This window comes from Schistocerca cancellata, chromosome 9 (genome assembly GCF_023864275.1).
Source record: "Schistocerca cancellata isolate TAMUIC-IGC-003103 chromosome 9, iqSchCanc2.1, whole genome shotgun sequence".
Lineage (NCBI taxonomy): Eukaryota > Metazoa > Arthropoda > Insecta > Orthoptera > Acrididae > Schistocerca > Schistocerca cancellata.
Window position 1 is genome coordinate 460,110,138 of NC_064634.1, and position 15,503 is coordinate 460,125,640.

Consider the following 15,503-nt stretch of genomic DNA (forward strand, 5'->3'; position numbering starts at 1 on the left):
TTGCTTTAGGATTGGAATTATTATGTATATATTTTTTTGAAGTCTGGGGGTACTTTATCTGTCTCATACATCTTGCTCACCAATCAGGGCTGGCTCGCTCAAGGCTATCAGTAGTTTTAAAGAAATTTGGTAATGTTAATTTGTGATTTAAGTTCAAAAGTTTCATGTGTGAGTTTTGTGACTCATTATTTACACCAGCATCCATTGTTTGAGCAAGTGTAGCAATTGTAGTCTCTCTTTCCATGTTCCTTGTATTTCTTCCACTTGTTCCCAGTATGCAAATTATCATCATTCACTGATACAGTGAAAATCATATTTTCCCCTCCTGTCTTCCTCACCCATGAAATAGCATTTCAGCTTGTTGTGACCCTTGAATTAATGCTTCTATCACAGTTTGACTTTCTTTCGTCATGCTTCCTTCACTCCATTCTTTGATTGGCTCAGGTATTGATATCTTTCCTCACCAGAAGTCAGTCCCTCCTTCCTTCTCCCCTGCTTACTAAAAACTTTCTGTGCTGGTCTGATAATATGTTCACCTTTCTCAATTCTACAATATTGAGCTTTTTGCGTTTTTCGCAAACATTGGTTTGTGTTGCTGCTTTCAAAAGTCTTTTAACATATTTTCATGCTGCCCCTGTTCTACATCTCTTCATGTTTTCCTTTCTATTTATTCTCTTTAAACAATGGAAATTCCATATTGGATTATCAACAATGTAAGGAAAAAGATAGATTACTATTTACTGTAAAGATGACATGCTAAGTTGCAGATATCCACAATTAAGGCACTTGCACATTAGCTTTTGGCCACAGCCTTTGTCATAAAAAGAAACACATTCACATTCAATCACACAAGCAAGCACACTTAACACACGAAATGACCACCGTCTGAGGCTGCTTGGACTGGTAAAGAAGTCTGGTCTGAGTTGCTGGAGATGATAATCATGTGTGCATTAGCTGTGCTTGCTTTTGTGAGTGAATGTGTATGTGTTTCCTTTTCCGATGAAGGCTGTGGCCAAAAACTAATGTGTAAAGCCCTTTTTACATGATTTTCTTGCTTGTCTCAATTGACTACTTCAGACAAGTGCGTCGACTGTGGTGCTCCTGGCATTTTATTTGCATACTGAGTCACATATGCGTGGAGTAGACATTTTTGTTAACATGTCAACACCAAATTTGCCGGTGTGAGAGATGTCTACTGTGCAGTTTTTCATCTGAGTGGTGAAAGTGAGGCTATGAGGCGCTATTCTTGCTACGGGAAAATCAAAAGATAGTAAGAGAATGTAGGAACAGGCAATGACTATAAGTTTATTAAAGACTAAAGAGGAATTGATATTGGAAGTTCTTGCCGAAGGTCTTGTGATAAATTGTTCACATTCCTGAGAAGTGAAAGTGTCAGAAAATTGTCATCCAAACGTTTCAGAACATAAACACATATTTGCTGGAGAAAATATATATTTGCAAACACATTAGACAAAATGTAGAACGCAGTAAATAGTGCCTTTCTGCTTTATCTTTTGTAACATGCTTTTTGTGTTAAGTGCCAAATACGCTTACGATGAAAATTATTTTTCTTGTCCAACAACACTCAGTTTCTCTCCGTTGAAATAAATGCTATTGAAATATGTTTATCTGTTTATGTTCTTGTTTGTGCACAGTGTAGGTTTTTCATCTCTATAAAATGTAAATACTTTTTGCTTTCATATATTCCATCTCTTTTGTTGGAGAAAACTGGTACGAAAAATGCCAAGACCTTGTGCAACCTTTCCAGTGTCTCACAGAAATGAAGTAAACAACATAGTAAATATACAGCATACATGAATGCACAAAATCCATTTCTATAATGGAAGTGAACTCAACCAGAATAGGTCATAACTTCCGATGCTAGCAAATGCCGCCATAATCTTGTGCCAATGTGCATGTGCAGTTTGCAGCATACTTAGTAATTTAGAACTCCACACTCGGCACAATCTGGAGATCGTTGATGTCATAGACACATTTCATCATGGTTGGTTGCTGATTTACATGCAGGCATAAAATCTACACACACTTTGAGTTGTCAGTTTTGAGCTGAAAGTCACTCGTGTGAAATGGGCTTAAGTGTCTCTTTATTGTGCAGAGTGTACATAAAGTCCAGGTGCACTTTCAATTATTTATTGCGCAAGAACTAAACATTTTACAGATGTCATACATATTGCATTTTGAAGAGACTCAAAGTTGGTTTTTTTTTACAAACATTCAATATGCGAACCATGAGTGACCCAGCAGATGTCAATACGGTAATCAAATTCTTGCCATACCTGTCTCAGCATGGCATCGTCGATCATGGTAGTCGCTTCCCATATTCTCTCCTCCCGGAGCTCTGCTACGTCATGTGGTAGAGGTGGTACATGCACCAGATCTTTAATGTGTCCCCACAGAAAAGTAACATGGAAGGAGATCTGGTGGTCGGGGAGTCCATTTCATGAAACAGTTGTCCCCTTCTGTAGCACAGCCGATCCATCGATGCGGCAGCTCCGTGTTCAGGTACCCACGAACTTACTGATGAAAATGGAGTGGAGCCCCATCCTGCTGAAAGCTGAACGGAGAGCCTGATTGCATGTGAGGCATCAGCCATTGCTGAAACGTGTCCAAGTAGAAATATCCAGTGACAGTTTTCTCAGTGAAGAAGAATGGCTTGTATAATTTTCGATGTAACAAGGCACAGAAAAAACATTTACCTTTAGAGAATCACGCTCAAATTTAATGCATTCGTGTGGATGCTTTGTACCTCAGATTCGGCAATTATGCCTGCTCACTTTCCCATTAGTGAGAAAAGCGGCTTTGTGGCTAAAAATTAAGCAATCAACAATGTCATCACCATCCTCATTCAATTTTTACAACTGCAAACAAAACTCAAAATGCTTGTCTTTGTCATCGTCATTGAGCTTCCGCAATAGCTCCAGCTTGACTAATTTCATGGGCAGTTTCTGTCGCATGACTTTCCACACTGTCCTTAGAGCCAGTTTGAGTTCACGGGATGCACGACACACCAATTTCTTTGGACTCCTTATAAATGTCTCTCGTACACGCTCCACATTCACTTCCCTCACACTGGAACATCCACTTCTCTTTGCCAGGCACAAGCAGCCTGTCATAACGAATTTGTTGTGCCAGTGGTAAAAGGCCTTCCTTGTTGGTGGCTTGGTTCTAAACATCTGTTGAACAGCTGTAGCACACTTGCTTGTGGAACTCCAACACACAGAAAGCTCACTCCACACCTGAACTCTCCATGTTTGTGACTAGCGCTGACTATCCACAAATTACCAAACTACACTGTGGCAGTATATATGAAAAAAAACTTTCAGGGATTCTCTTCAAAATGACATATGTGTGATATCTGTAGAATGTTTGGTTCTTGTGCAATAAATAATTCAAAGTGTTCCCAGACTTTATGTACACCCTGTACCTGCCTGCAGCTTAGTGTGTCATGTTTACGGTAAGTAGCAATCTATCTTTCCCTATGTTCTTCATTCTCTTTCAAATCTACCTCTTTTCTTCTTAGTGCATATTATTAATTACACTGCAACTTCTTTTAAATTCATGCTTCTATCCAGTCTTTTTCAAATTCACACATATCTTCTTTCACAATTAATCATGTGGCACTTCACTTTAAAATTGTCCTCCTGTTCATTACCAGTACCTTCATCTTCATTGCTTGTGTAAACGTCAGAATGCAATAAGAGGCTTTTTTTTATGTCAGCTGCAGCACTCTCTTCCTTTTTACAATGCTCTCTACAATGTTGTATATCTCCTCTTGAGTAGAATTCTCATAGACCATTTCTTCACACCTTGCACTAAGTCAAGTAATTCTTCTTGTACTACTCCTGCCTATTATACTAGACTCCAACTTGTTGTTCTTATAATTGCCATCCTTTTTTACAGTTTTGTCCAGTGTCTATATATTTATGTGTTTCCTTTCTGTTGTTCTAGAACTTCAATATTTTGACTGTCTTGGTTCTGAACATCATAAACCACATACCCAAATTTATCTCTATTGCTGTGACCTGCTGTTTGTTGAAACATGTTTACAATAAGCATGTGTTCATTTGTTGCGCACTCTTCCTCACCACAAATATTACCTTCACACTTGTGGGCAGTGGTTTGATGTCTTCATGTGTTGCATTTCTCAACCAGCTTCCTGCAACCTGAGCTTATATGGTTACAGTCATAGTACTTTCTCATACAGTTTTGGTTCAAGTGCTCAACAATCACATTCCTTTTTGGTGTGTATCTTCACCACAGCGGCTTAGTGTTTGCAAATTTGCTAGTATGCAATTTCTCACCTATTTTAATCCTCTTTTTCTTCTAATATTCCACTGGTAGTTTGATCTCCTTGCATTTATTTCATCAAATGTATCCTGTCCTCTTGTTCCGCATAGCAGTTGGGAACTACAAATCCTATTCTCTCAAAATTTCTTGTTGTTTCCTCTTTGTATGGGTTGCTTATAGTTCTTTCTGTTTGGTTAGGTCATTCAGTTCATTTCATAAAATTTTCAGTGGTATAAAATCCTGTATTTATTTTGGTGATATTTCTGCAAAGTTTGCACAACTTGCAAGTCACCACTCCATACTGTTTATTGATTTATACATGATTATTAGTTGCTGTAGTCAGGCTGGTTGGATAATTAGGCATTGTACATTCACAAGTTTGGAGGGCGAAATAACTCCCAAGGTACATGTGCGATAATTAAAGTTCTGACCATGAACCTACAGTTGGTGCCCTGCCTGTTCTCCCACACTCTCCTGTAATTTATTTCATTCTAAATTAAAATACCACTTCCCTGCTTGTTCTAATTGCACCCACACAACATTTACAACCAGTCATCTGCCATGAGCTTATATGAGTTTACCATTGCCAGTACCTTAGTGTACAATTGTCTTTTAATTATATAAAAATTCTCCTGATACAAAACATTCTGAGCTTCAAAATTATTGCTTTAACCATGACGGCTTTTTGCGCGTGCGTGCACGCGCACACACACACACACACACACACACACACACACACACATCATACTCGCACTATGACTCTGGTGTGACTGACTTACCCCTTCATGTCAAGCAATCTCCAGGCACCAATCTGTCTCTTCTAGAACTGTGGGGGCATCCCCACCAGCGATGCCACTGTGTTCTATCAAAGAAGCTTAAGGGTAGGTTTGATCTGTCATGTACAGGATTGATGTCTGTACTCTTACAAGCTTGAGCTATACATTCAACACCACCTGTGTTTACCAGATTTTATTTAGCATTTGCTCACAGCAGGGTTTTGTGTATGCAGAGCTATTGCAGTCAGGATTTCTCAAAAATTCTCTAATGACATTTGCCTATGCACCACTGAACTAATACTTGTTGATGAATCTTCAAATCTTGTAAGTCTGAACACTGATCTCTCATGTCATTACCTCACCACTGGCTATCTTCTTTTATTAAGTTGCATTTGGCGGCTACCTTCCTCTGTTTATATGTGAGGTATATTCCTCTCAACACCTTTACGGAATCCATAAAGTAACTCCCCCACACCCCTCTTGAATTCTAGGCTGGTAAACTTCACTATCTCACAATAATTCTCAAAGTGTAGTTGCTGGCATTATATGACACCATTCCTCCAATAACATCTGGCAGCTTGTGTTCCATACTGCTGGCTTTCTTTATGTATGTTTGCAGGTGGGGATACTTGGCTGCCAAATAATTGTTAAAATTCGTGGTGAACCTGTAGCTGTCGTTTATTTTGCACAATTCACTTCACTACTAGTTTCGGTCAGATGACCATTATCAAGCATAAGATGGCATGAATGGCTAGAAAATTATACCATATTATGGTATAACTTTTCAGCTTTTCATGCAATCTTATGCTTGCTGACTTTCTCTTCCATTGTATTAAGCCTTTTGTAGGGAATCCAACTCTGCTTTTGGCTCTCCTTGGGTCTCCTGCATTACATTTATTTTGGTCTTTGCCTCCCCATTTCTTTTGAAAACCCTTTAGTCTCTGTTCAACATTGGTTACTTGCCTCTGCCATTTTAATTTTCACTTGGATGTTACGTTTCGTTAATCCTGTCCTTGAAGCCTGGCAATTTGTTCTTTACTGCTGCTTCCATTTCATTTTTTACTATTACATTTCACTTCTGTTAAAGCTCTCTGAATCATTTTTTGTTCATTTAATTTAGCCTGATCTAATTTTGTTCCATTTTGGCTATTTTTGTTTTCACTTAATGTACTAAAGATTTTAACCAACATTGGATCTCTGTCCGTTCTGTCACTAGTACATGCTACTGCATGCTCATTGGTTCTCATTTGGCTCCTATTTCACTACTACATCCCTGCTAATCCTTGGTTGGACATTAGTTTCAGTAACTTCAGACCATCTTGTGCCCTCTTGTCCTGCTCTGCGAACTACATCACCAGTTGTAGCCTCTAATGACAAATCATTTCCAGTTCATGTGTTTTGATCTTCTCCGTGTTACATGACAACAAACTAATTTTTCACACATCTAGTTCTGCCTGTCTTGATTATTTCAACAATAACCTGCTCTGTTGTAGATGAACACAAACGGATATCCAACAATTATCACTTAAATACTAACCAACAATCTAATAATGCCTGTGATTACTCTTCTTCTCCAGAATTTGTCGTACGTTCTTAGTAAGAGCAATGACAATGTGTCCGGTCGCCAGTCATCATGTGTATTCTCTGTCTCTCTGTGATTGTCAATAGCTTGTTAATTTGTGTGTGTGTGTGTGTGTGTGTGTGTGTGTGTGTGTGTAAAAGACATAGCTGCAAGATCTGTCCCTTACATCCTCCCACTGCTACACTTCAGTCCTGTCACATGCATTTCCTACCCCCATGAAATGCAGAGCCACATGTGAAAGCAGCCATGTGTATTACTAACTTATCTGCAACCACTGTGCAGCATACTGGGGGGCAGCAGCTAGCAAACTGTCTGTTCACACAGTAAGGTCACTGCCAAAGTGTGACACAGAGGCAGCTTGACCAACTCATTGCCGAGCATGCTGCACAACACTCCATGCTTGTCTTCACTGATCACCTCAGCCATCTGGCTTCTTCCCTCCAACACCACCTTTTGTGAATTGTGCAGTTGGGAACTCCTCCTGCAACTTATCGTATAAAGATATGCATGGAAAAATGTGCTAGCCCTCAAACGTAAAAACTGAGAGATAAGTGTTGCCATCTGTATGGGAACTATCAAAACTGACATTGTTCTCACCTTCTGTAGAGTTGTATTTTTCCAAATTTGATGGTTTTTATGTGACATTTTTGCATTATATTTTAACTGTAGATCTGTTAGAACATTCATTGTATACCTTTTTGTGATCTTATGTATTGCTGTTCAGTGTTTGTGTTGCAGATGTCACCATGGTAGGGGACCTATGTTATTAAATTTCTGTTCTAAGTTAACACTACATTCATGTTAACTGAATCTTCTGTCGGTTCTTACTAGAATAACATTATAATAAATGAAGAGCAGTAGTTTGCTTTTGTTCTACAGTGTTACCTGTATTGTGTTAATCGGTTTTCGAGTTACAAGGCCATCTTCAGACATTAAATGCGCTTTTCATTTATGAACACTACATTCCTTTGTGGTCCAGATAAACATGCTCCGGAGAGTGGGATGGAAGCGCAGGGTCCTTCCACCGGACTGCGAGAGCATGGACTCCCTGCAGTGCTTCCCGCCAAGGCTGATCACTCCTCCGTTGCCTCAGAAGGAGTTTGGTGGGTACGTCATGCCTGTACCACGTGAAGGTATCGAGATACAGAAGTACCACTATCCCAGTAACTGGTGGAAGGAAGTGTTGCCTAAGAACTGTTAAATATAACTTGGCTAAGGTATGTTTCCACAGTTTGTTATTATTATTATTATTATTATTATTATTATTAGTAGTAGTAGTAGTAGTAGTAGTAGTAGTAGTAGTATTTGGCCAAAAATTGTTGTAACACTTGTATCAGATAAGCAAACTTAAAGCAAAGATGAAAAAGAATGAAAAGTTAGCTAATAATATGTTAATACAGGCTATTACTCATTAATTTCACAAGAATTTTTTGAACATTAAGAAGATGAACCCATTGAATTCTCAGTTCTTGCTTGAAATATTATTCAACCACTGTATGAAACTGTTGGGTTTGCCTTTTCTTTCACTGTCTTTTAATTCAGCTGAAGGCTTCCATTAAATTCTGTTCTAATTTCTCCTTTTCATGAATGTGAATTTCACTCTTAACAGTCCCATTTATACCCCTAATGTTGCATTGAAAGCAGAGTGTGATGGTTTCACATTTAAGTTTACTTTTTTTGATTTCACAGTCACCTTACAATTTCAGATTACAGCTTCATCATTCTTGTATCTGCTATGATGATGATGGTGCCTAATGGTTTGGATGTGTTTGTGTCAGAAGCCTGATATATCTCAGGACTGTAAGCAGCACGGTGTGTGTGTGTGTGTGTGTGTGTGTGTGTGTGTGTGATACCATCATTTCATTTTTTACTTTTGTTCCAGTAGTTATCTCTTCATCAAGTATTGCAAAGTCATGTTGAACAATTTCATAATTGTCGAAGAGGTGCCATAAACAGTTTCTTTTCTGTTAACAGCACTGTTCTTATCAGTCTGATTCATCAGACTCTTTGTCTGAGTTTATCTCATTTTTAACTTTTTGAGCTGCATGCTTTCCATGATTATTTTGCTCAACGTCCTGCAATTGTAATTTTACTTACTAATCACAGCATCCAGACCTTGTATTAAAGATTACATCTCTGTTGGCAATGACTTTGTTTTCTTCTTTCACTCAAATTCTGCGACTCTCATCTCTGTCTCATATTGCAAGATACCCATTTTCTACCTACTTTGAACTGTGTTTCAGGTGTAGTCTATATAAATGTTTTGTTCTTGTTATCTTACCCAACTTAAATTTAATAGTTTGCTGATTGACAGTTGTTCTTAGATAAATTCATTTGAACTGAACCTTCCATCTCGGTCGTTTGTTACAGAAACAACTGAACATGGTATGTTGAGTAAATGCTTCAATCTTGCTCTATACTTAAACAAATATATAGATATTTACAATTGGAATTGACACAAATGTTGAGTAAATGCTTCAATCTTGCTCTATACTTAAACAAATATATAGATATTTACAATTGGAATTAACACACACACACACACACACACACACACACACACACACAAACAAAAGCGCTGGCAGGTCGATAGACACACAAACAAACACAAACATACACACAAAATTCGAGCTTTCGCAACCCCCGGTTGCTTCGTCAGGAAAGAGGGAAGGAAAGGGAGAGATGAAAGGATGCGGGTTTTAAGGGAGAGGGTAAGGAGTCATTCCAATCCCGGGAGCGGAAAGACTTACCTTAGGGGGAAAAAAGGACAGGTATACACTCGCGCGCACACACACACACACACACACACACACACACACACACACACACACACACACACACACATCCATCCGCACATACACAGACACAAGCAGGAAATTTCTGCTTGTGTCTGTGTATGTGCGGATGGATATCTGTGTGTGTGTGTGTGTGTGTGTGTGTGTGTGTGTGTGTGTGTGTGTGTGTATAATAGTAAAACTGCTGGCAAAAACAGAAGGAGGAAATAAGATGACAGAAAAGACTACGAAATGTAACAGTGACTATAACAATAACAATAACAAACGTGATTGTTGGGTTGAAATTAATGATATGAATATAATAGAGGGAAACATTCCACGTGGGAAAAATATATTTAAAAAGAAAGATGATGAGACTTACCAAACAAAAGCGCTGGCAGGTCGATAGACACACAAACAAACACAAACATACACACAAAATCTAGCTTTCGCAACCAACGGTTGCCTCGTCAGGAAAGAGGGAAGGAGAAGGAAAGACAAAAGGATATGGGTTTTAAGGGAGAGGGTAAGGAGTCATTCCAATCCCGGGAGCGGAAAGACTTACCTTAGGGGGAAAAAAGGACAGGTATACACTCGCACACACACACATATCCATCCACACATACAAGACACCCCCCCTGCGGGTCCGGGGATTAGAATAGGCCCGAGGTATTCCTGCCTGTCGTAAGAGGCGACTAAAAGGAGTCCATCCCCCTCACGGGGGTAGTTAGCGCCTGCGTCCGGAGACGGACGGTTTCACGATCTATAATCGTGGTCTTTTTGGTTTTAAACTTCTCGTTTCTTCCTTCCTTTTGTTGGTCCCTTTCTTTGCTCTTCTCCACCTCACTGTCTTCCTTACTCTTTCCCTTGACTTCTCCTTGCCTTCTCATTGCCTTTTTCTCCTTGCCTTCTCATTGCCTTTTTCTCCTTGCCTTCTCATTGCCTTTTTCTCCTTGCCTTCTCATTGCCTTTTTCTCCTTGCCTTCTCATTGCCTTTTTCTCCTTGCCTTCTCATTGCCTTTTTCTCCTTGCCTTCTCATTGCCTTTTTCTCCTTGCCTTCTCATTGCCTTTTTCTCCTTGCCTTCTCATTGCCTTTTTCTCCTTGCCTTCTCATTGCCTTTTTCTCCTTGCCTTCTCATTGCCTTTTTCTCCTTGCCTTCTCATTGCCTTCTTCTCATTGCCTTCTTCTCCTTGCCTTCTCTGGTCTCCGCCTCGGCGTTTGAGACAGTCTGTTCTCTTTCTCCCTCTCTCTCTTCTTTTTCCTCTTCTTCCTTCCTCCCTGTGTGTGTCTGAAGGCCGACCCACGCGTTCGCACGCGTAGCCGGTGACGGGGTAACGCGTAAGTCCCCGCCCTGGGTAGACATGTAAGGCACGCGCGTACCCCCTGGTAAAGGCCAGGCCCGGGGAGGGGTGATTGCCTGAGCTGATACCTTCTGACCATGCCGATTGGTCCCTCCGTCTGTTTCTCGGGAGGTGTGACCTGAGGTGTAAACATTCACCTAAGGCGGGAGTGCCCTCTGAGAGGGTCCCCACAAGGAAGGAGCGCGCCATCGGAGACGCTGGCAATCATGGGGGATTCCTCCGCAATGGATTCTACTCCATCGCTTTCGACTTCGACCCAAAAACGGAAACGTGACCAGCCAACAGTGACAAAAGTACTACCGCCTGCCCCACAGTTCCTCGTAGTTTCTCGCACTGAGGACGGAAAGGATTTTTCCTCTGTCAACCCTTTTGTTATTCAGAAGGGCGTTGATGCCATAGCCGGATCTGTCAAATCTTGTACCAGGTTGCGTAACGGCACCTTATTACTAGAAACTGCGAGTGCCTTTCAGGCACAAAAACTGCTTCGGGCCACCCTCCTGTACACGTTCCCTGTCCGGGTGGAGGCCCACCGTACTTTGAATTCGTCTCGTGGTGTAGTGTATACTAGCTCCCTCGACGGATTGACTGACGAGGAGCTTCAATCTTTCCTCGCTGAGCAGGGCGTGACGGCTGTCCATCGGGTCATGAAAAAGGTCAACAACGACCTTGTACCGACCCGGACACTCTTCTTGACCTTCGATAGTGTTAAGCTGCCATCGCGCATCAAGGCGGGCTACGAGGTTATTTCTGTTCGCCCCTATGTCCCGACACCTACGCGCTGCTACCAGTGTCAGCGTTTCAATCACACTCGACAGTCTTGTTCCAATGCGGCTAAATGTGTCACTTGTGGCAGGGATGCCCATGAGGGTGACTGTCCACCTCCGTCTCCTCATTGTGTGAACTGTCAGGGTGACCATGCCGCATCCTCCCGCGACTGTCCTGTCTATAAGGACGAACGTTGCATCCAAGAAATTCGTGTCAAAGAGAAAGTGTCCACCTCGGCTGCTCGCAAGCTATTGGCTAGTAGGAAGCCCACGCTGCTCCCAGCGGGGAAATATAGTACTGTCCTCGCCTCTCCTCGGACTACCCGGGAGGTCGCAACCCAGACATGCGATCTGACCTTCAGCACCACGGTCGTCCGTTCGGCCAGTGCTAAGATCGCGCGGTCGACGTCTCCTCTTCCTCCCATCACCCCACAGACACCAGCCACTTCCTCAGCTTCTGCTAAGTCGAAGACCCCGAAGTCAGATGCACGGTCCTTCAAGAAGGAACCATCCCGTGCAGACTTCCTCCGTCCCTCGACCTCCCAGCCTTCGACCGGTACTTCCACCAAACGTCCTTCCAAAAAGGCGCATAGGAAGCACAGTTCTCCTTCTCCGCCACGGCGCATCTCTTCTCCTGCGCCACCCAGCGGTTGCCGCCCCAGGCCGTCATCCGTTTCGCCTGGCCGCACCGCCGGTAGCCGTACATCTGGCCGTTCACCGGCGGAGGAAGCTCCCCCTCCCGGCCATCCTCCCGAGATGGCCGATGACCCTATAGACCCCATGGACGATGACTGTCCGCCTACTGATAGCGGCGGCAGTGCTCGCTCGAAGCCAGGCCCTAAGCGGCCTTCGAGGTGACCCCTTCTCTCATCTTCCTTTTCTTACGATGGCACTTATTCACTGGAATATTCGCAGCATTCGCTCCAACCGAGAGGACTTGAAGTTGCTGCTCCGCTTGCATCGTCCGCTCGTCGTAGCCCTCCAGGAAACGAAGCTACGCCCATGCGATCACATTGCCTTGGCACACTACACCTCTGTGCGTTTTGACCTACCCCCTATGGTAGGAATCCCAGCTCATGGAGGGGTTATGTTGCTGGTCCGGGATGATATTTACTACGATCCCATCACATTGCACACCGGCCTGCAGGCAGTCGCCATCCGCATTACTCTCCCCACTTTTACGTTTTCCTTTTGTACCGTTTACACTCCCTCGTCATCTGCCGTTACCAGGGCAGACATGATGCAACTTATTGCTCAGCTACCTGCACCGTTTTTGTTAACTGGAGACTTCAATGCCCACCATCCCCTTTGGGGTTCTCCAGCCTCCTGCCCGAGGGGCTCCTTGTTAGCAGACCTTTTCAACCAGCTCAATCTTGTCTGCCTTCATACTGGCGCCCCTACTTTTCTTTCGGACACATCTCATACCTATTCCCATTTAGACCTCTCTATATGTACTCCCCAACTTGCACGCCGGTTTGAGTGGTATGCACTTGCTGATACATATTCGAGCGACCACTTCCCGTGTGTTATCCATCTCCTGCAGCATACTCCCTCTCCGTGCTCCTCTAGTTGGACCATCTCCAAGGCCGACTGGGGGCTCTTTTCTTCCAGGGCGACCTTTCAGGATCAAACCTTCACAAGCTGCGATCGTCAGGTCGCACACCTCACGGAAGTCATTCTCGCTGCTGCTGAATATTCCATCCCTCACCCTACTTCTTCTCCACGTCGCGTACCGGTCCCCTGGTGGACCGCAGCATGTAGAGACGCTTTACGTGCTCGTCGACGTGCTTTACGCACCTTTAAACGCCACCCTACAGTGGCGAATTGTATTAATTATAAACGATTACGTGCTCAGTGTCGTCGTATTATTAACGAAAGCAAGAAAGCCAGCTGGGCTGCTTTCACAAGCACCTTCAACAGTTTTACCCCTTCTTCTGTTGTCTGGGGTAGCCTGCGCCGGCTATCAGGCACTAAGGTCCACTCCCCAGTTTCTGGCTTGAAGGTCGCGAATGAAGTCCTTGTGGCCCCTGAGGCTGTCTCCAATGCCTTCGGCCGCTTTTTCGCCGAGGTTTCGAGCTCCGCTCATTACCACCCTGCCTTCCTCCCCCGCAAACAGGCAGAGGAGGCTAGGCCACCTGACTTTTGCTCCTCGAATTGTGAAAGTTATAATGCCCCATTCACCATGCGGGAACTCGAAACCGCACTTGGCCGATCACGGTCCTCCGCTCCAGGGCCTGATTCTATTCATGTTCAGATGCTGAAGAACCTTTCTCCTGCGGGTAAAGGTTTTCTTCTTCGTACATACAATCGCATCTGGATTGAGGGACATGTTCCCGCATGCTGGCGCGAGTCTATTGTTGTCCCGATTCCTAAGCCGGGGAAGGACAAGCACTTGCCTTCCAGTTATCGACCTATCTCACTTACCAGCTGTGTCTGTAAAGTGATGGAGCGAATGGTTAACTCTCGATTGGTTTGGCTGCTTGAGTCTCGACGCCTACTTACCAATGTCCAATGTGGATTTCGTAGGCGCCGCTCTGCTGTTGACCATCTGGTTACCTTGTCGACCTTCATTATGAATAACTTCTTGCGGAAGCGCCCGACCGCGGCTGTGTTCTTTGATTTGGAGAAGGCTTACGACACCTGTTGGAGGGCAGGCATTCTCCGCACCATGCATACATGGGGCCTTCGCGGTCGCCTCCCTCTTTTTATTCGTTCCTTTTTAATGGATCGACAGTTCAGGGTACGTGTGGGTTCTGTCCTGTCCGACACCTTTCGCCAGGAGAATGGGGTGCCACAGGGCTCAGTTTTGAGCGTCGCTCTGTTCGCCATCGCGATCAATCCAATAATGGATTGCCTCCCAGCTGATGTATCAGGCTCCCTTTTTGTGGACGATTTTACCATCTATTGCAGCGCGCAGCGTACACGTGTCCTGGAGCGCTGTCTTCAGCGTTCTCTTGACCGTCTTTACTCCTGGAGTGTCGCCAATGGCTTCCGTTTTTCTGCCGAGAAGACGGTCTGTATTAACTTCTGGCGCTACAAAGAGTTTCTCCCACCGTCCTTACGACTTGGTCCCGTTGCTCTCCCAATCGTGGAGACAACCAAATTTTTAGGCCTTACCTTTGACAGGAAACTTAGCTGGTCTCCACATGTGTCATATTTGGCCGCCCGTTGTACCCGTTCTTTAAATGTCCTCCGTGTTCTCAGTGGTATGTCGTGGGGTGCGGATCGAACCGTCCTACTTCGTCTATATCGGTCGATCGTCCGCTCCAAGCTGGATTATGGGAGCTTCGTATACTCCTCTGCACGGCCATCCATCTTACGCCGCCTCAACTCCATACAACATCGGGGTTTACGACTTGCGATCAGAGCATTTTATACCAGTCCCGTAGAGAGTCTTCATGCTGACGCTGGCGAATTGCCACTCACTTACCGGCGCGATATACTGCTTTGTCGGTATGCCTGTCGGCTACTGTCAATGCCCGACCATCCGTCTTATCGTTCCTTTTTTGACGACTCTCTTGACCGTCAATATAGGTTGTATGTCTCTGCCCTGCTACCCCCTGGAGTTCGCTTTCGTCGCCTCCTTCAACACCTTAATTTTTCACTCCCTGCAACCTTTCGAGTGGGCGAGAGCCACACGCCACCTTGGCTCCAGGCTCAGGTCCGCGTTCACCTTGACCTCAGCTCGCTCCCAAAAGAGGTCACCCCCAGTTCGGTCTACCACTCCCGTTTTTTGGAACTTCGTTCGAAGTTCATCAACATGACTTTCATTTATACAGATGGCTCTAAGACCAATGACGGGGTCGGGTGCTCCTTTATAGTCGGGGCACAAAGTTTCCAATACCGGCTCCATGATCATTGTTCGGTCTTCACAGCTGAGCTCTTTGCCCTCTACCAGGCTGTTCTTTACATCTGCCGCCACCGACATTCTGCTTA

At 43.9% G+C, this 15,503-nt stretch overlaps 1 protein-coding gene across 3 annotated transcripts in view; it reads left to right on the forward strand.

Moving 5' to 3' along the window:
* LOC126100490 (uncharacterized) overlaps positions 1-15,503 on the forward strand; it is an 89,462-nt gene that overhangs the window by 48,933 nt on the left and 25,026 nt on the right. For all 3 annotated transcript variants that reach the window (XM_049911099.1, XM_049911098.1, XM_049911100.1), the window contains one exon: positions 7,646-7,883. In XM_049911099.1, the coding sequence (XP_049767056.1) occupies positions 7,646-7,867 (222 nt within the window). In that variant the 3' untranslated portion in view covers positions 7,868-7,883. The remainder of the gene's footprint in view (positions 1-7,645; positions 7,884-15,503) is intronic.